At 41.2% G+C, this 27912-nt stretch overlaps 2 protein-coding genes across 7 annotated transcripts; one reads left to right on the top strand and one right to left on the bottom strand.

The window, feature by feature from the left end:
* Positions 1-66: 66 nt before the first annotated feature.
* Positions 67-10492, bottom strand: ARL6IP5 (ADP ribosylation factor like GTPase 6 interacting protein 5). The gene is made up of 3 exons (XM_049826864.1): positions 10157-10492; positions 2125-2342; positions 67-1809 (listed from the first exon to the last, which is right to left on the bottom strand). The coding sequence occupies exons 1-3, from the start codon at positions 10330-10332 to the stop codon at positions 1637-1639; spliced, it is 567 nt and encodes a 188-aa protein (XP_049682821.1). The 5' UTR covers positions 10333-10492; the 3' UTR covers positions 67-1636.
* A 1113-nt stretch (positions 10493-11605) lies between these two features.
* Positions 11606-27775, top strand: UBA3 (ubiquitin like modifier activating enzyme 3). 6 transcript variants are annotated; one of them, XM_049826859.1, is made up of 18 exons: positions 11635-11699; positions 11836-11877; positions 14800-14920; positions 15900-15980; positions 18989-19071; positions 19630-19710; positions 20346-20389; positions 20682-20746; positions 21597-21752; positions 21865-21967; positions 22469-22579; positions 24049-24102; positions 24531-24567; positions 24647-24728; positions 25661-25761; positions 25886-25949; positions 26052-26106; positions 26552-27775. In XM_049826859.1, the coding sequence occupies exons 1-18, from the start codon at positions 11680-11682 to the stop codon at positions 26638-26640; spliced, it is 1389 nt and encodes a 462-aa protein (XP_049682816.1). In that variant the 5' UTR covers positions 11635-11679; the 3' UTR covers positions 26641-27775. The 6 variants fall into 6 exon arrangements, with proteins under 6 accessions (XP_049682817.1, XP_049682816.1, XP_049682815.1 ...); XM_049826858.1 differs by having other exon boundaries at positions 22466-22579; positions 26552-27774; XM_049826861.1 differs by having other exon boundaries at positions 11673-11710; positions 22466-22579; positions 26552-27773.
* Positions 27776-27912: the final 137 nt, after the last annotated feature.

The raw sequence follows: 27912 nt of genomic DNA, 5'->3' as shown, positions 1-27912 counted from the left end.
AACCATAGAAACAGACAAGATCAAGTCTCCAACCCTTTTCCCAACCTGAATAAATGCACTCAGTAATGACCATTAGAATTTATTTTTCTTCATAACTGCTCAGTAAATTCTACAGTAATGAAGTCATAGGCCACTACGTTCTTTAAGCGTGGAAACAGTTTTCAAAAAACAAAGACCATGCGCTACAAGTGAGGAACAAGCCATTGACTCTTCAGCTGGAATATACAGACATTTTCAATAAATACTGATCACTTTAACACTTAAATGGAATGACATGTTCAGATTTCTACACAGTTCACTATGAAAACAGCATGGTAAGTTACATAAAAGCTTCAACTTTAAGGATCCTTTGCTTTTTTGTTAAATTAATTACTTTGTTAGAAAAGCGAAATGCAAGAATATCTGAAATGGAGTGTCACCTGGACAACTTTTTTCCCCCCCTGTTGTTGGTAAGCTCTTGTTATCAAGATAATTCCATCAGAGCTGGCAGTTAAGTTAAAATATATATATATATAAAAGAATCCCCCACACCACTTTCAGGAGTTGTTACAGGCAAATATCTTCATGAATTTGGAATGGGTTTTCAAAAACTGCATCTTGACATTTATTGCTTTTACTTGTAAACCTGAAATCTAGTTTATTCCTTTGAAGAGTGTCAGAAGTACAGAGTCAGTGAGACACATGTTTTACTTATAACTTTGCATTCTGGTTAAGAAGAAAGAAAAACATGACCCACGCTCGAGAACACACATACACCTCCATCTACAAAACAGCCTATACAGACTAAAGGAGAACAAGGTAAGTCCTAAAGTAACAGTATTTAAAAAACATCAATAGGGTAGAATCCTTGCTCATCCAATATATCTGAAAACTTTCTTTTCTCCCATGCTCAGCCATAGCTTAGCTGGTATGCAAGGAATTTTGCCTCTCCTGCAGAGAAGCAGTTTCTATAGATCAAGAGTTTGGAGAGACCAAAGGTGCATTTTACTGGAACTGACAGAGGCACGGTGCCATATATAGTCTTCATGCTTAGATCTATTTAGACTGTTTCCCAGCTGCTAAAGGAGGAATGTGAGGTGAGGACAGGAACCCATATTCATTACAAGTACTGCACAGTTTTACTGCTTGCCAGTTAAGCTAGCAACGTGGTCCCAATACAGACCACTCAAGTGAGGGATTTGGAGGATGCAAGAGATACCTACTTTTGATACGTTCCAGCTCACCTTGAATATTGCCAGCCTGAAGGGGCTACTCAGCATAAACTGGCTAAACTGCCATCTTGTAGAACTGAGATGAAAGGGGTGTTACTTTTAATAGACAAATTTGCTACAAGATAGTTTGCATTCCATAGGTTTCCATCTCTTCCTCCTCTACCTCGCAGAAGAAGAGACAAGCAAACACATTTAAGTTAGTATGTATTTGTGTAAACACCAGTAGATTTTGCTATACAATAGAAAAAAGTTGCTGCTCTTATGTTATTAGAGGAGCCCTGAAGACCCTGGAATACCTGTATCCTGCAACTATTACTCTGTACCACGTGCATTTCCTGTTTTGTACACAAACTGAAAGCAAGCTTGAACAATAGTAAATAGCAACTACACTCCTGCAACAGGTAAAAATGCCACGTTGCAGCTGCTTACTCCTTCACTTTAGATATGTAGTCAGCCAGTTTGTTGATACTATCCTCTTGCTGTTCCAGAGCATCCAGTATGATGCCCATTGGGGTCTTCTTCAAGCCTATTCCTTCCATCTTGTTCTCCAGCTTGTTCTTTATGTTCCGGAGCCTCAGAGAAGCATGGACGAACATCACTGCATGGCAGAAACACACTTATTAATTGTTAATGCCCAAGGAATGCATAGTTCTTGCAGCGTTCATCTTAAGACACGCTCCAATGCTGTGACATCACTGGAAGAAGATGAAGTCTCACTGACCGCTTAAGTTAACCACAGGTACCCACTTAATAACAACATTGAAGATGGCTTGTGCTGTTTTGCGTCCCCTCCCCTGCAATTGTGTTTTCGGATCATTTAACTAGACAACCGCCAATTTAGACCCTGCAGACTTATTTGAGAAAGCTCAAGTCATATGCCACTAGCCCCTCAGAGAAGAGGAAAACTACTTACAGAGGAGAGGAAGCGTGATCCCAAACATGAACACCATGACATCTCCCAGATAGGAGATCAGGAAGTAGCTAGACAGCATGATGACCACTACAAATGTGGTTGGATACTGCTTCTTCAGCCTGCGGAGTATATCCTTGTTGTGTGATACCCACACAAACCCCATGAACACCAGCACCACCACAGTACCACCAATAAGCATATTCAGGGGACTCAGAAACCTGGAGAGAAGAGAGGGGAAGAAAAAAAAAAAAAAGAGAGTGTCCCATTTCAGAGCCTTCACGACTTGTGTCCATATAGCAAACATCTAGCTCGATAGTCATTTGTTTACTAGGGAGGTAAGGCATTAAGAAGTCTGTTGTTGCTGTCAAGATCTTTATCAACTTCTGATTTTTAGGTAGAAGCTAAATAAAGCAACAAGTGCAACAGACCAAGCAACCCTTAGTAGTGAATTTAGATAATATTTGTCTTTATGTTCTCTTCCTGAGCATAGCTCAGGATAATGAGTTTCTGTAGCACCTCATCAACAGAAGCACTTACCACCACCAGGACCCCTCCCACCTGTGCAATCAACGCATTCATTTGATACCAGACCCAAAGTTAGCAAATCCCAAGAGCAGGTGGAGCCAACAATCAGTTGCCCAAGGGACTGATCTTTTCCCTACACGTGACCAAAACCAGGCTCAGCCTAGCCTAGTTCAGATGAACTAGCTTTTCATGTTATCTTGTCTAGGTTTGCAAAATGGGAAAGGTAGGGGAACATTGAGTAAAGGAAGTTACTTCGCTATTTCTTATTTCTCAATAAACCTTCTTATTGGTTTACACCCGAACAAAATAATTTTGTGAACCTGCAGAAGGAGCTTACCGCCAACATGTGCGCCAACACCAGCACAAGAGATGGAAGCCCAGTCCCCAGCAAGCATGCCTGAGAGTCAGAAGGAACTGGAGTATGGCATAAAGGTCTTGCAGGAAGACAAGCCAGGCCCGGCAAGAGGGTCATTGCTGAGGTTTGTGTTCTATTATTGTTATTGGCGTTACCAAGCAAACCAAGTCAGAGTCGATCAGCTTTGGACTATAAACAGCAAGTCCCTTTTTCGGACCAGGGCAAGAGCATCACCTGCTCAAACCACTTTCCCAAGTATTTAGAGCTCGTTTAGAGTCAAGCTTTCAGCAATGACTTTGCTTAGCTTGTTTCCACACTCGCACAAAGTCCAGGCTCTATTACACTTCACTTATATAGTAATAAGTTATGTGATTTCATGTGCATTCTGATTTACTTGCTTGTACATGCACTGATCTAATTACACAGCAGCTGAGGGCTCTGAGCTTTTACAACTACAACAGCAGCATAAAACTGTGTAACGCTGCCCTGATAAAGCCAGACGTAGTCAAGGTTTTCTCCTGTAGCCTTTGCAGTCAGTCCTACTGTTCCAAAGCTAACAGATACAATGACTCACCACTCCACCCCACTGCTGAGGAGGATGCTATGGTTTGTGGTCTGTGCTTCATATCCGGCACAGGCAGAAGAAATCTATTGCTGGACTGGTATGCCAACAGTCTACCTGCAGTGCCAGAGAGCATTTTCCTAGAGAAGGAAGAACCCCCAAGAATTATTTCAGAGCAGAGACTGGCTCTCAATTCTTTAATTCAGTTGTGCCAACAGGAGACAGGACGACTAGATGGAATGAGATTAAAATTCAGACTAGTTTTTCCACCTGCTTCTGCTACTCATGCTGAAAAGCCAACAGGGCTTTTTGGAAGTGGTGATAGGGCAGGCTTGCTTGTTGCATCTGAGTCACTCCCTGTAGCCAGCCAGGTTATATTTAGCTCTGAATTGTCAATCTTAAGTTTCCAGACTGGAAAAAGTGAACAGCATTGCTCTAGAAAAGAAATCAGTTTCATCTGTGCTCCTTTGCAGCAGGAGGAGGGTGACTCATGACTGGACCACACTAGTGGCTGGCTTATATACATACTACTGGACATATGAGATTCTTAAAGTAGAAGTCACCTCCACATCACAGCTATCTTGGAGCAGAAATGGCCAAACTTACTTGGACAACTCACAGCAACCAATTTTTTTGTTCCTAAAAATCTACAGGCAAGATAATCCTGGAACCAACAAAGGACTAGGCAGAGCTCCACTCTACATTTTCCATGTGTCTGGTAAATACTCTCAAAGCTTCATCTTCCCTACCCTTCCCTTTACTCTCATTACAACTTCAGAAACTGGTGGTGAAGTACAATTCCACCATATTTATAAGGAAGAGACCAAAGACGACTTCTTTCTGGTATTATGCAGGTTCTGTATAACTGACTGGCTATAAGGGATATGAAGGGGGAGAAAAAAGAAAAAAAAAAGAATGCATTCAAAATATCCCACTTTCCTGGGGAAAGTTATTTGAATTACATGTTTTCTGAAGTGGGCTGCATTCCAACGCGTACAAGGAAACAGTGAACATAAGTATCAAATGAAGTCATTCAAAGCCACATGAAAACAGATGGGGATAGCAGTTGCCACTAAAAACTGGTATTCAAATTATCAGCCATGTGTCCACAGACTTCAATACTGTTGATTACAGTACTGGATAGGTTGTCATGTGCCAAGCTCCCGTTTATCGCTTGACTTGCCCACAATGTAATTCACAGCACTATCTAAGATTCTCCTAGAAATTTGTATATATAAACTTCTTCTCCAGCAATGGCATTTTTCAGGAAGGCGGACCTCCATTACCCAGTTTCACACAGATCTGTTGGCACACTGCTCGTGATAACACAATAGCTAAAGACTAAAAAGGAAAAAACAGGGACATGTTATTTTAGAACACCAGTGTCTGGGGAAAAAGAGAGCTGTGTAACAGCCCTAGAACTCACTTTATAGTTGAACCACCAGCATTGATATTGGCCTTGTTTATATAGGGATCAGAACACAATATGCCGAATTCATGCTCAGGCAAGAAGGCTGGAAGTCTTTCAAAGCTGCAGAGACAAGGTAAGTGACCAGCCGTCAAGTATGTTACAAGATACTTTCTAAATATAATTCCCTTTAGCAGGGATTTACGAGACTTCTCAAATACCTAAAAATGTAATGCATGGAACTATTAGCATGGCAATGGTATGGTAACTTGAGTTTACACTGCTCAGATGACTTAGGGGAACAAAAACTTTTGGGCTTGGAGAAGAAAACCACTAACTTTCACGACCCCAAAAGGAGTCAGCATGGCAGGACTAAATAGCATTTGGGGGTGCCAACAGCCCAGAGCACCCTAGCTGGATGATCTTCTGCATTGCTCTCTGTAGCGGACAAGGTACAACCCTGGCAGGATGCTGTGACCTCCAGTACGTCTGGGTCAAACTGGCAAAGAAAAGCTGTCGCCTAGATTCAGGTCTAGCAGTGTTGCAGGGCAACTTTCAATTGTACTGCTGCCCTTCAGAGACCAGGTGTCCTTCAGCATCAGCTTCAATACAAAGTAAAGAGATGGGAAAAATAACTAAAAGAAAAGAAACATCCTGCCTGGCTGCAGAGACACAGGCATTGTCCTGTGCTAAGCAGCACCATGGGACACTGTGTTTGTGAAAGTAGTATCAGAAGACAGCAGAGATGCTAGCAGCTGGGGGTGCAGGTGTGTGGGAAGAAGTACTGGCAGCTACCTCTGGCCAGCAAAAACAGATTAAGATGAGGTACTTTTTTTTTTTTTACTGGATTGGTAATTCTAGACCTGCCCTACATGCATCACAAGACAGGTTAGATTTCCCATACAGGTGCAGGAAAGTCCAAAGAGGTCTGCTTTCAGTGACTTACCATATCACCTCTTTTTGACAGGTTATTTCATATATGCAGGCTTGTGCACAGTCTTATAGCAGGAGAGGCGAGCAGTTACTTGGAGAATATACAGCTATTACATAGGGAAAAGAGATGCATCCTTTGTGCAAGCCAAGCAGCCTCCAGCAGCATGAGCCCTGAAATCAGACAGGCCGCAAAAAAAGCAACAGCAAGCTAGCTCCATCCTTAAATCATCTCCATTTTAGATGACTGTCTCAGCGTGATTATTCAGCAGTTGCTGTCACATCTGTTTCTTCTGCATGTGACCAGGCATGTCTGAACAAAGGCACTGAGTAGGAGACTTGCAGTCATTGAGAAGAGCATCTTTTTACTTAGAGCAGCTCAGTTAGGCCATTACATCAAATAAGCATGAAAATTCCCTTTTAGAAGAGTTTTGCTCCACCACATTCCAAGTGGTGGGCAGGTTAGAGCACCTAAATGCTTCCTTCCTCATTTGTATTAATTTAAACAACTTTATCTTTAAAGTTCTGCCTCCTCTCTCCCCATACTTCTAGCTTCACTGTGGTTATACAGCTGTAACTAGAGGCAGCACACAAAACTATATATGGCATGTTATCCCAGGTGATAGCCCTCAGCATCCACAGATTTAGCAATGCTTCTTTACTTACTGTTGCTCACTTACATTGCTTTGACAACCAGAGACAGATTCCTTTCTGCAGAATTGCCAGACCTTTATGAAGTTATGTACTAGTATTATTATGCAACATATGTTTTAAAGAGATGCATTTTGCTCACTCATTCTTAATCTTTCAGTAGGCATCAGAGAAACTAAGCATTTTGCTGCCCCTGAGTTTTGGCAAGGGAATTGCTACAAGCACATCAGCTAAAGTAGCGGTTTGAGGGAGGGGGAAAAAAAAAAAAAGAGGGGGGGGAAGACACTCATTCATTGCTAGGGGTTGTGCAGATGGATAGTACATGTTTTAGAGAAGAAGTGGCAAAGGAAAGAGACATTGAACCTCAGGCTGCAGGGAAGACATTATGCCAGAAGAGAATGAAGACTCTTAGATGCAGCACTCTGAAATCCAGTACACCTTTTAGTACTGTCAGATTTAGAAACTAATTTTTAACAAGTACAGGGCAACAAAAGCCTAGAAGAAATGACATCAATTTAAGTAGTGAAGTTTGAACTGCAAGACAGAGAAGCCCTTTTGGAGCAGGTGACAAATTCCACTTATTAACCAAACTGATTGGTTGGGGGGAGTTGCAAGCTGTTGTGGGAGGCACTAATTTTAATAAATATCTGTACAGCACTCGCAATTACAGGGTCCTGGCTGAGGGTAAGAATGGGCAGTCCAGTTCCCATACAACTGGGAGAAAGGGCACAATCTGGTTTAGTAAAGATCTTGGTTTTTTATCAACAGTCTACTGCAACAGAGTTGTAGGGGGAGAAAAAAAATAGCACACTAATCCAGATTCATTTTTAAAAGAGTTTGCAGGGCGGGGAAGGTGGGAGAGACAAGACTGCTACCACCAGCCTGTATTAGTAGAGTAGCACTAATTCAGTAGTTTCAGTTTCTTGTTCATCAATTTATTATTTTCTACCTAGTCTTGTAGGCTGAATGCAAAATATACATTATTGCAAAGCACAGAACATCATTTACATGTGACAGTAGCTACCAGAGAAGGCAAATGGAGGGAGAAGGGCAGGGAATGATGCAGTATAGGCCATTACAATTCCACTACAATCACGGTAAGGTTTTTCCATACCTTGTAGAGAGATGGCAAAAGGCTGGAGAGGTCAACTTTGTTGTATGGGAGGCAGTAAGCTGAGGCTGTGGCAATAAGCACTGTACTTCCAGTATCGAGAAGGCTCTCAGCTACAATTTCCACGTCAGCCCAGCACCACCATAGCTACCAAGTATTACAATAGCTGAAAACATCACCTCTGCATTACAAGTCTGTCTATATAATTAGATGGTTTAAGAACAGGTAGAGTTGGTCATGGGCTAAGTTTAGTTTTGATCGCAGGAAGACCACTACATTAGCTGTTTCAATAATCCTGCCCTTAGGCCTGTATACAGCCCTGGAGATCCTAAAAAGCCATGATTCATCATTTATCACTCAGGGATTCCTGTCCCATTACAGAATGAAGTGCAAGACAACAACTTAATCATCAAGTGAAATTTATTGGGAGAACTTTCTTTACCATTCTCCCACAGCCACAGTCAGGCCAAGCAAAAAATCTTTTTATTAAAAGGAATTGATAGTTTTTCCTCTAGTGAAGTATTGTCCTGTTTCCTTTAGCGTTTTTCTCCCATCCTCTTTTAGTTCAGTGTTAGAAGAATCAGATTCACCATATACCAAAGGCTCTAAGACATGCAATAAAAAAAAGATATTTGAGATCATCAAGATTCCATTCCAGGTGTTCCTCATCCACTAGCTTTCAACTCAGAGGGTTACCACTCAATATTAAGATACTAGAATTGCAGTTCTACTATTAATCTCCACCTCCTGCGGCTCTCTTCCTCTTCCACCTCCCACCCCAGCAAAACAGTTGGAAATAAGTGGGACATATATCACTCCTGATCTGAAGAAAAGAGATGGGAGTTCAAAGGGAATATTTTAGAAGACTGGGTAAAAGCTGCTGCCATCCCAGTTTTCCAACCAGATATATCAAAACTGTTTACATTTTTTCCCCCAACTTCTTGGGGAGAAGAGCTGTCCCCCCGCTTTCTAGAGCCACTGTGATTTACCTACTCATTGAGAGCTGGCTACAGCATCGCACTGCTAAACAAGGGTAGATGAACACACAAGTTTAGACCAAGATGGTATAAGAACAGCAAGACCATGGAAGTCTCATTTTACCAGTCTAGTAGTCCACTGAGCTGACTGCAACATATTCCCACCAAAATTAAGAAGAAAGCCTACGCCACTGTGCCAAACCTTTAAGAAGAAAGCCTACGCCACTGTGCCAAACCTTTAACCACCATATGTGTCAAGAAGAAAAAGCAGGGTTCTCAGACTCTTCTTTCACAGAGCAGAGGCCAAAGCTCCCTGTGATGCAGAGTATCTTCACCAACTTAGATGCTGGGTCAAGAGCTTCAGAAGCCCTAACAAGATGCAGGCTGCTTAACAAAAAAAAAAAAAAAAAAAAATGCATTTAGGGGAAGAATTTTAAGCCTCTGCAACATACAAGATAAGATGCACTTCAGCCAAAATCACTCTGGCCTAGTGTCTGGGCAATTCTCCAATTTAAGCATTCGCATTTGCGCATTGTTTGTTGTGAAAAGTGGAGTATCCCAGTTTCCATATTAAAAGCTTAATCATCAGCCTCTGCTGCATGTCTTGCTTAAGAGCTTTCTGACCAATGACCCTAGAGCAATACTTGAAGAGTCACATAGGCTTTGATTCAAAAGATGATTAGAAGATTATTTCCCAATTCTCTTCAGGAAAGCTGGGCCTGACAGAACATCATACCAGGAGATGGTCCTGCCTCGAAGGTCTCAATCCTACCCACCAAAATGAAAGGACTGGGTACCTCATTTATTTTATATTAAAGGTTTTTTAGTATGAGCTACTAGCTCAGAAATAAGACAGGCTTGCTCCATTCCCTGGACATAAGTTTAGAACTGTAACAGAAAGCAGAATTCATCTTGTTGGTTTTTTGTTTTTTTTTTTAATTCAAAGCAAAGCTTATCTTGATCGGTCACACTGGACAGCTTTAGTGAGGAAGCACAGATCACTGTGCAGCACGCAGCCCGGTTTTTCAGAAAGCAGCAACATCCAGCACACAAACCCATGGCTGCCTTCTGCCAGGTGCCCCGCCACAAGTTAGGTGCCTGGAGCCCTCTTCCTCGGGCAAAGGGACTTGAAGAGCAGTGATAAAAACAAGAGGGAGTCCTCAGATCTGTTAGACCCCCACCAACAGAGAAGTAAATAAATCCTACACCCTACTCCTAACCTGAAAAGCCCCACCTCCACAAGAGAGGCCGCAACCAGGCCTTAATTATTTTTTTTTTAAACGACACCAGGCAAGTCAGAGGTTTAAGGAGAGGCAGAGGAAGGGAAAGGCATCCCACCCGGCAGCGCAGCGCCCGGGGCCGGGCCGGGCCCTTTCCCGGGGCAGCGGGCCGAGCCGCAGTGCCGCCCGCCCGGGGAACGGGGCCACCCCCTCCCCGGGGAACGGGGCCACCCCCTCCCCGGTCCGTTCCCCGGCCGCCACCGCCGGAGGGAGAGCGAGGCCCACGCACTGACCCCACGATGGAGACGACGGCGGCGGCCACCATCAGGTAGTTGGTCTGGTAGTAGAGCAGGTTGCTGACCACCCGGTTGTTCCATTTCGAGATGTCCTTGAAGTCAGGCCGGGCGAAACGGTCCGAACCCGGGAAGAAATCGTCCCAGGCCCGCAGCGGAGCCACCTGCACCTCCATGGCTGCCGCCGCCTCCCCGCCGACGATCGCCGCGCAGGCCTAAGAGCTCCGCGGCACCGCCCCGGGGCGGCTCCCCCGGCCGGCGGCTCCGTCCCCGGCCCCGCCACCCGTCCCCGGCCGCTGCTGGACGCGGGGAGGCGAGTCTGCCGAAACCGTGAAGGAGCGAGCGGCAGCGGAGGCGAGAGGCGGCTGTCAGACCGCGCCGCCCTTCACCCGCCCAGGAAAAAGGCATCTGACAGGGGTGTGGTGACGCTGCCGGCCGTGACTCCCGTTTTCATTGTTTCTTCGGCAAAAGATGACGTACGTTTCATATTCGGGTGGAGAAGCCAGGTCCTCTGCGAAACAGGGAGTCGGGGGCCCAGCGTGGAGGGGGCCACGAAGCGGCTGCCCCGGCCACAGAGGCACCCGGGGAGCGTCGAGCCACCCCAGGGAGACCCTGCTTAGCGGGACCATTGCACCCCAAACCCTCCTGCTTCGGAGGGGAAGGCCGGTGGCGGTTGGGACCCCAGCAGTCCCTGTCAGAACGGTTCCTCTTGCAGCGCTTCACACCCCTCATCCCCGGCGGCTCGAGCGCACGCTGTCCCTACTGCGCCGCCATGCCGGGCGACAAAGTCCTTCTCAAAATGGAGGGTCAGCGGGAAGCCAAGTGCGACCACCACACCGGAGGTCGGCAGCTGCTTCTTGCCCCTCGATCTGCAAAGGGTTTAGATCCCTAAAATTCAGGAGCCGGAGGCCTGAAGCGCAACCCTCGTAAGCCCTTGCTTGCCTGCTTCCCGCCCCAACCCTAGACGCCATTCCTTGCCTTAGTTTTGGGGCACGAAGGCTCCTGCGTGTTGAGGAGCTGTTTTACGTGCGGACCAGGGGAGAGCCCGTGGCCTGGCCCCAGGGGAGCGCAGACAGGACAAAAACCATTTAGAAAACGCAGTGGAGGTGGAGGAGCCGCCCGGCTGGCGGGCAGAGACCAGCCTGAGGCCAACGCCACCTCCGCGTTTTGCCTTTATTTATCCCGGGGGCTTTAACAGGGCCGCGATTGCCACAGGCCTCTTCCCTCAGGATGCCGCCCGAGGCTCCCGGGAAGCGTCAGGGAGGTGGGCGAGGGGAGAGCCCTCCGCTGCCCCGGGAGAGAGGCGGCTGCGGCTCCCCGGTCTCTGCTCAGGGGTCGGAGGCGGGGGGGGGGGGGGTCCCCGCCTTGTTGCCGTGGGGATCAGCGGCCGGTGGGCCTCGCCGGGCGGACGCCGCAGGCCGCCCCGCCGCGCCCCAACTCGGTAGGCCTGCGACCGTGGCGGCGCTCTGGCAAAGCACCGCCCATAGAGGCGGCGCGGTGCATCGTGGGAAGCAGAGGGAAATATGGCGGATAGTGAGGAACCGTAAGTGCCCTGTATGTGTGTGCTCGGCCGCCCCTTCCCCCGCTTCCCGGGGACGGGTGGGCCCCGGGGTCCCCTCTCCCTCCTCCCCGGTCTCTGTAGCGCGATACTGACCCTTCTTTTATTCTCTCTCTTTTAGGGAGAAGAAAAGAAGGAGGCTAGAGGAGCTGCTGGCGGATGGGTTAGTGCGGGGCTGCGGGCGAGCGGGCTCCCGGCCCGGGGCAGGGGCAGGCAGCGCTTGCTGAGGGGCGGCTGGTAGGTCAGGGCGAGCCGCAGCCCCGCAGGAGAGGGGTGGGCTGGGAGGAGGCTGCGGGTTAGCTCAGGGCTGCGGGGCCCGCTTCAGAGGCGCTGGTAGGGGCGACCGTGCGTGAGCGGCCCCGGGGCCCGGCCGGCGGAGAGGCGAAGTCCAGGGCCGGGGCGGGAGGAGGGAGCCGGAGGAAAGGTGTTAGGTGGGTCAGCGTGAGGAGGGGGAAGGCGAAAGGGCGTTTGAAGAGAGAGGACTGGGGAAGAGGAATCTCCCGGGGAGAGGACCAAGGGGCTCACCCGGCGCGGGGGTGGGAGTTGCGGGCTTGGAGCTTGGCATGAGTAAAGGCTGGTGTGCTGGAGAGCTTTGTGACAGGAGCGGGAGAAGCTGCGTTGCTGGGGAGGGCCTCTAGGCTAGAAGCAGGTGACTAAATTTTGGCTGAAAATTAAAAAAATTCAGGCTACGGAACAGTTGCCTCTGCTTATTAAAACCCTGAATTCTATGCATCTGTCCTAACGGCCTTGAAAACTAACGCTCAGAAATCTTTAACCTCATCTGCTTCCATCCCCTAACTATTCCCTTCCATCTGCTTGTGGCCCTCTTCCCAGAGATCACAGAGCAGACCTGCCTGCCTGAGCGGTGGACTCGCAGGCAGTGCATGTGTGTGTCGGGGTGAGGGTCACAAAAATCCTTGGGCGTGTTGGATGGGGAGGGGTGCATGCCAAGTCCCTCAAAAGCATGGAGCTCTGGGGATGTGAAGGTGGTAGGGAAAAGTCTGGGCCTAAAGCAGCGTAAGGACTGTGGTGCTCTGATATTTTAAACAAGATTTAAAGTGAGAGTGATTCGATGAAATAAACAAGGATTTTGTTAAACTCTGATAATACAGATATCTGGTAATACTGTAACAACACAAAAAATAAACGCTTAAAAAAACAGTCTGTGAAAGTTCAACATAAAATCTCAGGTTGAGTTATTGATGTTTTTCAGATCTCCACAATGTCCAAGCCTGTAAAAAACAAACTATAGCAGAGTAGCAGAAGTGAAACTAAATCTTACCGTTTTATCACTTGTAAAGGAAAACAGACATCTAAACAGAAAAGGAGTACTGCTGCTTAATGGCTCTTTATATGGACTATGTAAAAGGATTAAAAGAGTTGTTCTTAATGTCACCAAGCATAGCTTCTGCACTTGTTTCCACAGAAGTTAAAAATTATAATTAACCCATAGAAGCAATTACTGTGATGTGTATTGACCCATTTTGTTTGCTTAAGTCGGTGCTTAGTGCACATCCTGAAAACTGGTTTACAAGAGATGAGCCCAGGCTTCAGCGGAGGGAGTGTTGTATTTATTCACACTATTTCCTATTATGTGAAATATGTGTATTTTCACATTACTGTGAAAACTGGGGGAGGTACAAAAGTGCAAGTCAGAGGTCAAAAGACCCTTATGAATTCAAATAAATTTTGTAGATCTTATTTAACTGCTAATACAGGAAGTAACTTAGTAAAGTCAATGGTTAACCAGTAATGAGTTCAGTCTGCAATCAAAATACAGGCAAATTATGGTGTATTTATTCCTGCGGTTTAGTGACATTTTCCCCTGTTACTGAAAATCTTCTGCGAAATTAATTGTCTGCAAGTTATTACTGTGGACATACTGTGTTGTCCATCTTGTGAATTTTGTGAGGATAAAGGCATTTGCCGTCTAGATGTTTTCACTAAGTTTCCTTTTTGTTTTGAGATGGGTCACCAGGAAGTAATAATAAATTCTAAACATTGCCCAACAGTCATTGATACAAGCGTTCTTCATATTACTTCATAGGAGGAAGCAAATAACGCTCCTTATCAATGACAACAGAACATAATCAGGATTGGCAAAGCTCTTTTATAACGAGCTTAGTTTTGTATTAACGTAGAACATAATCGTTTATATATATTGAATGGAGCTCCTATTTAAAAAGGGAAATGCACTGTTAAGGAAGGGCTCGTTTTGTGTAGGTGACGATCTTACATTAGAAAATTACTTGACAGAGCTGATTCTGAACTATTCCAGTAAGTCTCTTCAGCAGTTTATAGTTACGTACTACTAAAAGTGACCTGCAAAAGCAGAAAAAGGGTAGTGGAGCATTTGATGTAAAATTCTATCTTGAAAATTTAAAAGAAGGTAATGGCAAACATTCCTTTTTTCAAGTAAGTCTGCTACTGCTGACAGGCTCAGGAGATGACCGAAAAATGGGGGTGTTCTAAATTACATAGTACCATTTGAGGGTGAAGAGCATTTAAGATTTGTATGGGGGTTTTTAACCATTGTTTAAATAAACCACTATAAAGATTCAGAGGAGACGATACTGGGGCATGTTACTGTTATTTATTCAGTGCCTCACAGTTGCAGTTACATACTGATAATTCTAAATATGATTCATGAACTCAAAAAGTCTGTTGAAAAAGGAATACAAGACTTGACTGATGAAAAAACCATCACCCTCAACATCTAAAGGGGCAACCTCTTTTTCTATGTCCTCTTTAAATATGAGGGAAATAAAAGTAAAAAGGCTAGACCCTTTTTTCACTTCAGGTCAACTTTTACTAGTAACAGCAAAATTAGTGGGATTGCTTGAAATGCCTGGGCTTTTTCCCCCTCTATGCATATTTGTATTATTGCTTTCTAGTTCCACAAATAAAACCCACTCATGCAAATGTTCATGCACATAACTTACATGCATAAAGAATATGCAGGCACATTTGTATGAATGGTCAATAATTTAGGTATTTTTAAGATATATAAAGAAAAAAAAACACATTGTGGAGGTGTGGCTTTTTCTCTATGATTTTGCAGCTGAATTTACTGTGTTCTGTGCAGAATGGCTGTTGATGGTGGGTGTGGGGACACTGGAGACTGGGAAGGTCGCTGGAACCATGTAAAGAAGTTCCTCGAGCGATCTGGACCATTCACACATCCTGATTTCGAGCCAGGCACTCAAGTGAGAAATACTTACTTTAAATAAATTTGTAGCGTGTGTTGCAAACTAATGTAAACAGTTTCGTTAATTGACCACCAGCAGTGTATGAATACTAAAACTGCATGAAAAGCTTATATTTTAATCAATTGAACATTATGATTCTAGAAGAACATACTATATTCTTTCTATAAGCCTGTATTTCTGAATTGTAGAGAGTCAACTATGAGCTTGCTGTCATCATATATATATAAATATATAACAACATATGAATTATGCTCTTTGAGTTCCACATGAATAATAGCAGCATTTGTCTCTCCATTTTTAAGTAATTAGATACAGTAAGGAGTTTCTTGTACTTAAAGAAGGGATTAAGGTTAATATGAGTACTTAGAGAATTGGGAAAGATGTTTAGTAGAGAAAAGCAAAATTTAAGTATTTCTTCTGCTTTCCTTTTTTGGTACATTTGTTTCAGAACTTACAGTTGAATGTATTTTACTGTTACCTTTTAAGGTACTGTTCCATTATTTACTAGTTTGAGGCTGGGGTCTAGTAGAACAGTTCACAGAAAGTGGTTATGTAGTTAAAAATTTCAATTCTTTTTGTCCAGCAATGTTGTCTGTGTGTTTACATTTATTTTGTATTATGTATCAGTAAAATATTTGGAGGAAGAAAACATTACTTCCTTAAACTGAATGATAGTAAAGGCAGACCTTGCTTTTTTCATGGTCAAAATTAATATAAAGAGAATACTGATACGAACAAAGGTCTTGCTTTTCTGTAAGCTGGGATATAGGAACTGCATGAACTCCACAGCTGATTAAAGTCCAATATGTAATTACTCCTGCAAGCACAAACTGTTTTATTGATCTAAGTTGTTCTATGTGAAACTTATTGGGCACTGAAAATTTACGGTGACACATGTATAAGGGTTATGAAGCAAAGGACAAATTATACTTTTTCCTATTTAGTGTATTAATTTTTTGTTTTATATTTTCCGCAGGCTCTTGAGTTTTTGTTAAGCACATGTAAAGTACTAGTTATTGGAGCAGGAGGATTAGGATGCGAACTCCTGAAAAACCTGGTAATTACTCAGTTTTCACCCTTTGCTTCTTAGCATCTTCTTTTTTTCCCCTTGAGGAAATTATCTTTTCTGCGTTGCTAATTTGGCATTTTTTATTGTATATAGCTACTAAATTTCTAAGTTCTAATCAAAATGTATAAAATACATGAAGATACAGACAATAAACTTGAAGAATGCACTTTGCTAATAAGCTTGAAAGGTGGTAGTCTAATATGTTGTATGCTATTTATTTAGCTGTCTCAAAGTTTGTCATGAGGGACAGCATGGTGCTCTTTATGAAATGTAGTCAGAAGTTCACTTGCAGCCTTAGATATGGTCTAATGTTTGTAATTTTCCCTAATTACCAGATCTAGGGGAATGAAGTAAACTGAGAACAAATCATGCTTATAATGATACGAGGAAGTGGTGTTTGGAATACAATGGCTTAGATATATCTTTTCAGATGAAAAGCAATACTTTAAACTGCCATAAGTAGCTAGTACTAAGTTCAGTATTAACAGCCAAAGTTGAATTTAATTTCCGTTTGGTTTACATCTTTGGATTAATTCAAAGTGAGGTTAGAACTGCTGGAATTATTTATGTTCTTTCATAGTGAAATTAGTAGAGCCAGACTTACTGTGGTGACCTACATGTCCGTGGAACCTGTTTCGCCTTCCTGAGTAGTGGCTCTTGGGTTTTCCAGTTCCTCAAGATCAGTAAATCAGAGGTTGTCTGCAGAGACCGAACACTCCCGCAGAGCTGCATCTGTATTGCTGAATTCAGCCTATGTAATGGCAGCTTTGCTGACTCAGACCAACATGTACTATCCTGTATAGAGATAGCTAAGGAGGAATAGGTAATAGTGTAAGAACAGGGAAGGGATGTTACAGTACTTCCCTGGCGTACAGAGTACCAGAAGGTATTCTGTAATTTTCTTGGTACGGTGTTAGTTTATAATGGATTCTCCCACTACGTGTTCTGAAAAGCAATTTTTAAGTGTTTAAAATGCAGTCATGGGATCATGTGCTGTCAGACATTTACCCAGTAAATGTGTATGAATTTAATTATCCTATTAATGTGTGTTTTGTCCTCACAGATGCTCATATTTATCGTAGTGTATGAATGTTACCATCCTGTTTGAGTTTGGTAGTTTAGACTAATACTATACTAATCCATGCTTCTATTCAATACGAAGAATTTTTTATGGATTCCATGGAAAATGTGTGGATTGATATAGTAACTTACTATGAAATAACATTTTTCCTTAATTTATACCAACACTTACACATTAGTGTACTTTACTGTAGAATTTACATACTGCTATTTCAGTATTTCCACAGATAACCTCCAAGCTTGAGATGCTTGATAAATTAATAGCCTCCTTTAAAGCCAGGCACTCCAGATCCATTAACTTAGGGGTTTTACAGTTCTAGCACTTGTGTTTACTCTTGTTCTGCTTGCTGGTTTGCTACTGCAATGCTTAAGCAGGATTTTACTTGAAGAGACTATGACAGCTCCAAGGCAGTTTTCTTTCTTTGGGAATTTAGTGCTGGTGAATTTAACCTCTGCCTAGAGCTACTGTTTTATGTGTTTATTGGGACATAACAAATTCAATCTGTTGATAGCTCATTGAGAGGGAGGATTTGTATGGGATAAGGCACTTTATAAGTCTGCTGTGTGCACTCAGTTCCCATCTCTTCAGAAAGATTTCAAGTTATCATGATTTATTTTTACCTATTTTCAAAAAGATAAGCTCATAAGTAAATCTAGGTTCTGTTCACATGGATTCATGTCTTTGGGAAAATGAATATAAATTTGATAAAGAGTCCAGTCTGTATGTTTATGATGTCCCAGGCTCACTCTTCTCTTTAGCAGGCTCTCCCAGCCTGTTTTGGTAATATTGAACAAAAGCTGAACATTTATCAGTGAAACAAAATGATTGTTCAGCAGCAAGGGTATCCAATATGACATACAGTATTTCTTGCTGCCTTTCTTACAGAAAATTATTTCTATTCTGACAGAATTTAGTCCTGTTGTTCATTTGTTTAATTGGTTTCCCAATACGGCATTTTCAGTACTTATGCATGGGATGGCTCTGTTTATTCAGAAAATGGAAAATGAGAAGTTTGAAAGTCTTTATAAATAACAAGATTGAGTCTTAAAGGAAAAAATGTAGGGGACAGGACTCAAATTTTTTTTGGAGTCACTTCAGAACATAATAACGCATTTCCTTTCTCTAAATGCAGTGTTTTACAGCATGTATTTCCCTTTAACTGTAATTCACATTGTTTCTTTGTGCGTGACAGTTGTTATTACTTTATCAGATTGGACCTGCAATACAGTTTTACTCTGAAGTAATTTGCCAAATCTAATGATAGCCTGCATGCAAACAGAGATCAGGCAGAACTTCTGTCAGAGGTTTGGCATGTTCTTAAATAGCGAGGTGACTTTTTGTGTTTGCGTTCTGTTCCAACATTGAATGCAGTGAGGAATGCTGGCTTATTTGGAACTATGATTTGAGGGTGGATATGCCAGACTCATGTATGCCAACTGTGAAAATAGTGAATGTTGAAAAACTTAAGATTTTAGAGGAATTAAACTTTGTTTTTCTGTTCCTGCCAAGCAAGGAAATGCTTATGATATTTCTTCAAATTCTGCGGGTTTTTTTCCCCAATGAACGCTTTTGATTTACTCCAGTTGTGAGGGACTACTGCAAATTCCCCTTATAGATCAGCCTACTGTTGGCTTCCCTGTGTCATGATTAGGTAGGCTAAAGCAATATTGTGTTCAGTAGAACATTGTCTTTGACCATTCAAATCTTGCTAATTCCATCTGTCCCAATATCAGCATCAGCCACCCAACAGAGAACATTCTTTTAACAATGAATGGCCATATACCTGTCTGTACAGGTAGTGGAGAGCAAATATGTTTGTTGTTCCAAAGGTAGCTTTTTAGCATGTGGAATGAATTCTGGAGCACTGTAAGCATTTCATTTCCTATTAAATGAAGTTGACTATCTCTTTTCACAGGCACTGTCCGGCTTTAGACAGATCCATGTTATTGACATGGATACTATAGATGTTTCTAATCTTAACCGACAGTTTCTGTTTCGGTAAGTGATATTTTCACCATTTTACTTTTGTTTTTTTAAATGTACCTAAACAAAATATGTGAATATGATCATTATTTTGGTTGAACAAGTTGTCATTCAAGATTACTGAACTTTCATATCACAGTAGTACTCATAATTAACTAAACGTTGCATGTGATTCCTTCTTGTTTCGAGATCTGTGGTGTCACAGTTTGATCATGAAGAAAATTAACATACATTCCTCACCATTCAAATACAGCTAATGACTAATGGAAAAGGTGACACCAAAGAATAATGCACACACATTGAGATACCAATTTTTCTGGTACCCTTTTCTTCCAAGCAAAATGAAAAATTGTTGGATTTTTTTTTTAGGTGCTGATAACTGTATGGACATATTTAGGTAACTCTGGGGCTCTCATATCTGATGCTTTATGGGGATGCCTTAATGTTATTCACATGAATAAATTGTCCTACAGTAACAATTAGTTACTTAATTCAGTATTGCAATTCACAGAGTCTGGAAAAATTTAATCTACTAAAATAATGCATTTGAAATTGCTTGGGGTTTTTTCCCAGACCGAAGGATGTTGGGCGACCAAAAGCAGAAGTTGCAGCAGAATTCCTAAACAGCCGCATTCCCAATTGTGCTGTCGTAGCGTATCCTTTTATGAAGAACTAGTAGCCCTGCGGGCTTCAAAAAACCTAGAAAACTCTGTAGGTGGTAAGACTATCTCAAGTATTTTTCTGCCATCCTCTCTTTTTTTCATACAATAAAGAACAGATTCATTCAGCTGGTGATTGAGAATTCTTTTTCAGTGGCATTAGCATACAGGAAATATGCATGGGGAAAGAAGGCTAAGCTTTAAGAAACTATTTTGTATGCTTCCACTGAGTCTTTTTATTCAAATGCAGTATTCTAATTTTCACTGAGTTATTAGAATTATAGGTTTATTCACTGGAGTGTTTTGAGTACGTACTGGTAGGAGACGTTAGTTTATAAATATAGAGCAGCACTTACTGATAGAGGACTTTGTGAGAGCACATTTTGAGCTTCCTAAATAGTTTGTCTGCTGAGCTTTCTCCTGTGTGTGTGACTATTACATTGTGTCCCTTACTTATTTTTTCAGATGCTACAGCTTCAGCTGTGGAAATTTTGAATCTTTCAATCACTTTTTTTAAAAAAGTGTCATAGAAAATTATAGTAATAAATTAGATAATGTTTGGCTTTAGATTAGCAAATAGAAAACAGTAAACTTAACTACTTTATATTCCTTTACTGGGCTTACATTCAGGTATTTTAAGAAGATTCAAGATATGGATGAAAGTTTCTATCGACGTAAGTGGTATTTGCCTGCCAAACACCCACTGGTGCTTTAGGGGAACATTGCCCTTGTTGCTGCTCACTGCTTTTCCTGGTAGTTAGATTGCTAATTATTTTAGCCTTCTACAGTATACTGGAAGTAGAAGTGACAAATAGACAAAACTTAAATGCATCTGTTATATAGGTAGTCTAGGGGAGATAGCTAAACTACAGTCAGTTCCTCTGGACTGATATAGGCAGAATACTTTGTTTGTCTTAAGGAGTATGCATTAGTATAGACTTTAAATACAGTTTTTTTTCCCCCTAGAGTTTCATATTATTGTTTGTGGGCTGGACTCTATAATTGCAAGAAGATGGATAAATGGCATGCTGGTAAAGTCTTCAATCTTTTTAAAGCCTGGTTATTGCTTGAGTATAGGTAACTAAAATTGAACAGATTTGTGTAGAATGTGTCATTAAAATGAAATGAGGGCTACTGAAACTCATAGCTTTCTGTACCTGTTTCTGTTTTTTTTTCTTTTTGTGAACAGGATAAAATGCATGCTCTCTTACCTGCCTTTTTCTTGAGTGCTAGCCAATATTTGTGCAGTGCCCTGCAGGGGTAATTTCAAAGTTAGATTACACGGTGGCCTTGTGCAGTCAGCTTTTGAAAATCGTAAGAAGGGAAGTTCCGCAGCCTTTCTGGATGATCCCATTGTGAATGGTTTTTTTCATTAGCCAAACAGTACTTACTGTGCTGTAACTTGTAAATGTCATCTTTTGTAGCCCCACTGCTACAAAGTAGTAGAAAGCTGGTCATTGAACTAGGTAGTTTTATCATTGTGGATTTGTTTATAAAATAATGATCTTGAGTATTTACCAATATTTAAAAAAACCCAACCAACCCAAACAACGAACCAAGAATCAAACCCGCAAATCCTTCAAATCAACCAACCATTTGTTCTGGTATACTATAAGGAAATAATAGCATTTATTAGAGGGGTAAGAGGAGGAAGAGGTGGAGGGTGAAGGTGGTAGATGAAGTCCTGCACACTGGCAAATAAGTACTGTTCTATACACTATGTACCCTTAAAATAAACTGTATATTAAGCATTTAATCTTGTGGTGTACCATTAAGAATAATGTTTTTAGGATTTTTTTTCTTCGAGCAACTTCTTTAAAAAAAAAAAACACAACCAAAACAAACAATACCCAACAACCCCCCTCCACCTTTATTCGTTAGATGTCATTTCTACATTATGAAGATGGTGTACTGGATCCAAGTTCCATCATACCTTTAATAGATGGAGGGACAGAAGGTTTTAAAGGAAATGTTCGTGTGATTATTCCTGGTATGACAGCATGTGTTGAATGCACGCTTGAGCTTTATCCACCACAGGTAATTGCAACTAGTGATATTTCCTGTTTTTACATTCCTCTGACTTGCTTGTTTCTTTTCCTAGTACTATACATAATGTATTACATGATTTTTTTTCCCCTGCCCACACCAGGTCAATTTTCCCATGTGTACTATTGCATCTATGCCCAGACTACCAGAGCATTGTATTGAGTATGTCAGGATATTGCAGTGGCCAAAGGAGCAACCTTTTGGAGGTAATTAGTATATTGCACTGGTGCTAAACTGACATTTCTCCTTTTAACTATTTTTTTTTTTGAGTTAGGTATACACAGCTACTTCTAATAAAAGAATCCTACCTCTTAACCTTATGTGGCTTATTGTCATATTGAATCTAAACCTCCTCTGAGCTGGTGATGGATTTTCTCTTCTCAGGCTTGCTCTCCAGTTCCATATTTGTTCACGTATTTCTCTCTTTTGTACTGCACAATGTCTTTCCTGACTCAAAATGTGACCTGTAACAGCCCTATAAATCTGTGAAGTTAAGGTAGTTTGTATATAGAATATGTTAGAACTTATGATGTTTGTATAAATGATATTTTGATTATTTAAAGTGTCAAGTTTTAATAGCTTAATGTGGTATTTGTTTTAACCCAGATTAAAACAAATGAATTTTTTTTAGACAAAAAGGGTGCTGTATTTCTGAAGGACTCTTGTAACTGTAACTTATCAGTAAATTCTTAACTTTGCTGTAGAAGGTGTTGCATTGGATGGAGATGACCCTGAACATATACAGTGGATTTACCAGAAGTCTTTAGAAAGAGCATCACAATTTAATATTAAAGGTGTTACATACAGACTCACCCAAGGTAAGGGTATGGCATTTCACTAAGTTTGTGGCATTTGCAATTAGGCTGGATTGGCATTCTTTGTATTTGTTATGACTAAGCTGGCAGCTCTGCTAGAAAGAAATAGTTCTTTTCTGTCTTAATATCTTAAAACAGAAACAAGAAGCTTGTTTCCTGTGCCAGCACAAATATTTTTATGATGAATCAAATATATAGGCATTCATGATGAATCAGAGGAACTTATCTGGGACAAAACTGAACATTCTTCTTGCCATTTTATTTTTAACCTGGAGCAGCTCCACAGTTTGCATTACACTGTGACCACTTTTGCTGGGTCAAAGAGTAGGAACAAAAGAACGTGACTGCCTCTTTTAGCAACAACCACACTTTATGCCAGTTGAGGCTGGTTAAGACTATAGCATCTGTTCTTTACTGCTGTGTATGCCTCTGTTCGCATGCAAGTGCAGAATGCTGCCGCTCATTTAATCAGCATTTTAAACACTAACCAAATAGAAAAGAAGTGGAGAAACTCATACAGAATCTCCAGAATTTGTGGTAACTTCTATATATTTGTTGCCTTCTTGTACTGAGAATGCATTTGAAATGCTGAGCTTGAAATGCAATGCTTGAACTTCAGTGTGTGCCTTTCTGTCAAAAAAAGGCAAACTGATTCCTTGTGTATCTTCCTCAGATTCCACCTAGTGTATTGCAGATAGTCTTTTTTTTCAGCAGCAGCAGTTTATACTGGCTTCTCTAGTAGTATTTTTTTGGTACAGATAAATGTGAACTCCAGTTATGAAATATAATTATGTACATGCAAATGGCTGCATAGTTTTCGGCATTTGAAGATAGCTTCATTATAAAGTACATGGCAGAAAGAACGCAAAGATAAAAGTGTTAGGCATGTTTTCTCAGGTAGGAAGGTACACACGTCAGTAATGAGCTTCAGACTACTTAGGAGTTTGCTGTCTTTTTGGCAGGCCTGAAAAAAGAGCAAACCTCATTTTTACCAATGTACAAACTTGTACGCATAGGAAATCTTGCTTTATATCGGTATATAGTATGCTGTTTGACTGGACGGGTTCAGTAAGAAGAGTTGGATGAAGATGCCAATACAGTTTGGCAAGCCTGTTCTTGCAGAAGGAATACCAAAACTAAATATCTTTCCTTTATGCATTTCTCCAGTTAAACAGAAATAGAACTGAGTTTTAAATTAATTTTCAGTACTGAATACAGACTATTTGTTTTTACAATTTGTTCACTAGTTCTCTTTGTGTGATACCTTCTTTTTCTCAACATGCTTGATCCTTTCATAAAATAAAAAAAATGCCAAAGTACTTGAGCACCACGCCATTATACCTTATTGTTACAGAAATTCCTGGAAAGTTTAAAGTATCTTTGGGTACACCCTTCTGTAATTATTCTGGCTGAAAGTTGTCTCTCAGTTTAGTTTCTTGGAAAAGACAAAGCCGTATGTTTTGCTTTTACAGGGGTGGTTAAACGAATTATTCCAGCAGTAGCTTCTACAAATGCAGTAATTGCAGGTATGCTAAAAGAACTCGTTTCACTTCTGTTTTACAGACTTTGGAGTTTTGTAAGGCAACAGTTTGGCATTGAGAACTTGGGGAGGATAATAGTAATTTTTAAATGGGTCTGATTTATTCTTACAGTCTCATTTCTGCTTTCCATAGAGAAACTGCTTGTGACTATAAATTTTAAGCTCATGTATGACTGTGGGAGTGAGCAAAAGCATTTGAGACTGGGAAAAAAAAATAATTGGAAAACACGGTATATAAGCTTAATATAGGCTCACATTAGTCCCGAATCTATGTGTAGAACTGCCAGCTACCTTCAGTTGTTTATTTTTCTCTTTTTTTTTTGGTCACTTCTTTGGTACAACTCTGTGCACTAATGTCTGCATGTCCTGATATAGAGCTAGAAAGTGAAGAAATCGGTTTTTTTCTCATTCCAGCTGTTTGCGCCACTGAAGTTTTTAAAATAGCCACAAGGTATTTCATTTCTTATTAATAACATACATGATTTCCAACATAATGATGTGTATTAACACTAACATATTTGTCATTATAGTGCATACATTCCTCTTAACAACTACTTGGTGTTTAATGATGCAGATGGATTATACACATACACATTTGAAGCTGAAAGAAAGGTTAGTGCCATTAAAGGCTTGCAGGGTTGTTTCCTTGATTTCTATTGAACTTTCACAGTTTGTGTGTATTTCTGAAAGCCAGTATTGAATCTTTTGGCCCCTAGCACTGAATAATAATATTTCTGAAGTTTTAAAAGCAGAAACTACAATGTTCCTGGTCTGCTACTTTTCCAGAGTATTGTTTTTAGCATGTAGGAATTTTCCTTTTTTAAACTTCCGTGGTTTTGGGGTCTAATAGTGATGACACTGGTGGTCTGACCATGTAGAGTAGCAGGACTCTTGACCTCCAGATCAACAGATGTTTTATTTGATGTCCTGGTATTGAAACCTTTTCTTCTACCCATCCGTTTACCAAAAACTATTGCATAGTATATGTACCAGCATATTTTAATTTTTGCCTATTTAGCCAAAGTTTCTTAATATTTGGAAAAGTAGCTTCTGGTATAGGGAGGTTTTTCAGACAGTTATTTCTGTGGTGTCTGTTGGTGCAACATTGGTATCTCAACTGTTTTGGCTATGCTACCTGCAGAGGAAAACAGTACTTGACTTTTTTGAAAGTAAATCCTGAAGATTTCCCCCGTAATAAAGGAAACGTGGTCTACAAAATAAAATACACAGTCTTAAGAAGACTCATAAGCAAATATTCTCAAAAGAGGTTATGACAACAATTTACTTGGAAGTTTGTAGTATTAAATTTTATGTCAGATGAGTTTTGTAGTTCATAAATACTTAGTTGCTGTTGGGAGCCAGTCCAATGATGACGGACTTCATGAGGAATTGGGTTTTGTCATTAATGTGTGTAACGGTATTAATATTTCTAGAGCTAAAACTTAAAAAAATCTACAAACACACAAAGAGTTTTGAGACCTTATTAGCAGCAGTTTTAAAATCATATTTAATGTAATGTGCATTCTCATGCTACTTTATTGTAGGAGAACTGTCCAGCCTGCAGCCAACTTCCCCAAAACATAGAGATTTCCCCATCAGCTAAATTGCAGGAGATCTTGGATTACTTGACAAATAATGCTTCACTGTAAGTGTGCAACTATTCTGACTTAGTTGGTAATTTTTGCTAGTTCACTGTTTCAAAAAGGTAATTTCTAAATGTGTTTTTTACCTGACTGTTTGTTTTTTTTAAAAAAATGTTTTGTATGTAGGCAAATGAAATCTCCTGCAATCACAGCAACTATGTATGGGGGAAATAAAACACTTTATTTACAGGTAATCTCAACATACATAATTGTCTTTAATATTAATTTATTTAAATTTATTTTCCTGAATTGAAAGGAAATGTTTTGGCTTTTTTTTTTTTTTTTCCCCCAGACGGTAGCTTCAATTGAAGAACGAACAAGGCCAAATCTTTCCAAGACACTAAAAGGTATCATGCAGTTGTCACCTGTAGATGTTCAAGATACTGCTCTAAACAAAGTCCATCAGTTTCATCTCTCTGTATGGCATGCTTAGTTTTATTTTGTGCTATACAATAGAATGTGCTTCATTATCCTTTTACGTGCAATATACCTTTCTCAGGTTGCTCAGGGATGAGCTTGGTATTGCTTAAATGTGAAGCATGGACAGATGCAGAGAAAAACATTGCAACAAAGCACGCTGATAACTGATGTAAATTAAACATACTTCCAATAGTGCTTTATATATTTCTTGACAAGGTCTGTTAGTTTCCTGAATTAGATGAATATTAGTTTAGCTAGTGAGCTGTTTGCAGCCTTATTTCATCGTGTTTGTGGGAATGGCATTGATAACTTTATTTAAAAAAAGACAAAGCACATGGGCTTGCTATACTTAAGCTTTTCTTTCTGTTTCAGAATTGGGGCTTGTGGATGGCCAGGAACTTGCAGTTGCTGATGTTACTACACCACAGACTATGTTGTTCAAGCTTCACTTTACCACTTAATTTATTCAAAAGTAAACTGCATGTACAGCAAGAGAAATCTGTACCCACCTTGTAAAACAAAGGTACTCTGTGGGTGTTAAAGCAACCTGAAATGTTCACTTTAGTACTAGCATTGTTGAAGGTTAGGTATACAAATGAATCACCATATTTCAGAATTGTACGTAGAAGCCAATATTTGGTGGATTATATTTGTATAAATGCTTATTAATGTACAGAACTCTGATGTATAGGAATACACTTTTTTCCAGTTTTTGTTGTCAAAATGTTAATGCTAATACACTTTCAGACACATGGAAACTTCAAGGTGGCCAAAAGTCTTGTTTTCAACACATGTGTGCACATACATATGCAAAGAGAACACCCTTTAAAGGGAATCACAGCGATCGATCGGGTTTTAAATTGCAGCACTCCTATACACTTGCTGAGTCACCTTAAAACCGAAAGAGGGAAGTAGATAAAAAAGAGCATTTTCCTCTTCTTTGATACTGATTTGAATAATTTTATGAAAGGTTATTAAGTATGGAAGAGATTACTTTGTTTACAAGCAAACACGAAAGGACAAAATGAACAGCTGTGCATGAAAACACGGATGTGCCCGCTCGCAGTCCCCTGGCAGCCGCCGTGCACAGTGTTGCAGGATTATGTTCAAGTATCAGTGGTGCTGTTAAGGTATTTATTAATAAAAAAACATAAAGACACCTTTATTTGTGGCTTATCGGTGGACATTGTAACTTCAATTTAAAAATATCTAGAGCATCCTTTGGCTGCTTTAGTCGGAGACCTTTCTGCAAGCAGTGCCGGACGCCTCGCTGTGAATGCTCTGGTTTTCCTTGACGCGTGTCAGCTGTGTTTGAACTTTGCATCTTTTAAACCATGAACTGTGTTTAAAACTTGCATTTGAACTCAATAGTAAGGGGGGTGGTGGTGGGGAGGCACGGTTTACTGTAATTTTTGAGCAGGTAATTTTTAACAACCGGACTTGTGGAAGTGTTGGAAGGCCCCACGCAAGCTGTGGGACTTAAAGCAGCCGAAGGAAGCACTAAGAAGCGGGAACTACAGCTGTCTTTTTAGCATCTCATCTGAACGACAGCAGGGAGACAGCCGCGGCCGGCCCTCCGCCATGACAGGCACCGAGGCGGAAGTGGAGGCGGGTCACCACCCGCCCTCCGCCATGACAGGTACCGTGGCGGAAGGCCTTGCTCCGCCTCCCGTGATGAGTGAGGGGGCGGGCGGGCGGCTGCGTGCGGGCTTGTTTGCGACGTGGAGCCCGGC

The sequence above is a fragment of the Accipiter gentilis genome, chromosome 23 (assembly GCF_929443795.1).
Source record: "Accipiter gentilis chromosome 23, bAccGen1.1, whole genome shotgun sequence".
Taxonomy (NCBI): domain Eukaryota; kingdom Metazoa; phylum Chordata; class Aves; order Accipitriformes; family Accipitridae; genus Astur; species Astur gentilis.
The sequence above is the reverse complement of the archived record's forward strand: the minus strand, read 5'-3'. Positions and strand labels throughout refer to the sequence as shown.

Bases quoted from the DNA above. Each gene is read 5' to 3' on its own strand.
- ARL6IP5 (XM_049826864.1), bottom strand. From the start codon at position 10,332: ATGGAGGTGCAGGTGGCTCCGCTGCGGGCCTGGGACGATTTCTTCCCG. The intron at 2,343-10,156 runs GTCAGTGCGTGG...TCTTCTCTCCAG, and splicing joins GCCGTCGTCTCCATCGTGGG to GTTTCTGAGTCCCCTGAATA. The intron at 1,810-2,124 runs GTAAGTAGTTTT...TCTGCCATGCAG, and splicing joins GATCACGCTTCCTCTCCTCT to TGATGTTCGTCCATGCTTCT.
- UBA3 (XM_049826858.1), top strand. From the start codon at position 11,680: ATGGCGGATAGTGAGGAACC. The intron at 11,700-11,835 runs GTAAGTGCCCTG...TCTCTCTTTTAG, and splicing joins ATGGCGGATAGTGAGGAACC to GGAGAAGAAAAGAAGGAGGC. The intron at 15,981-18,988 runs GTAATTACTCAG...CTCTTTTCACAG, and splicing joins GCGAACTCCTGAAAAACCTG to GCACTGTCCGGCTTTAGACA.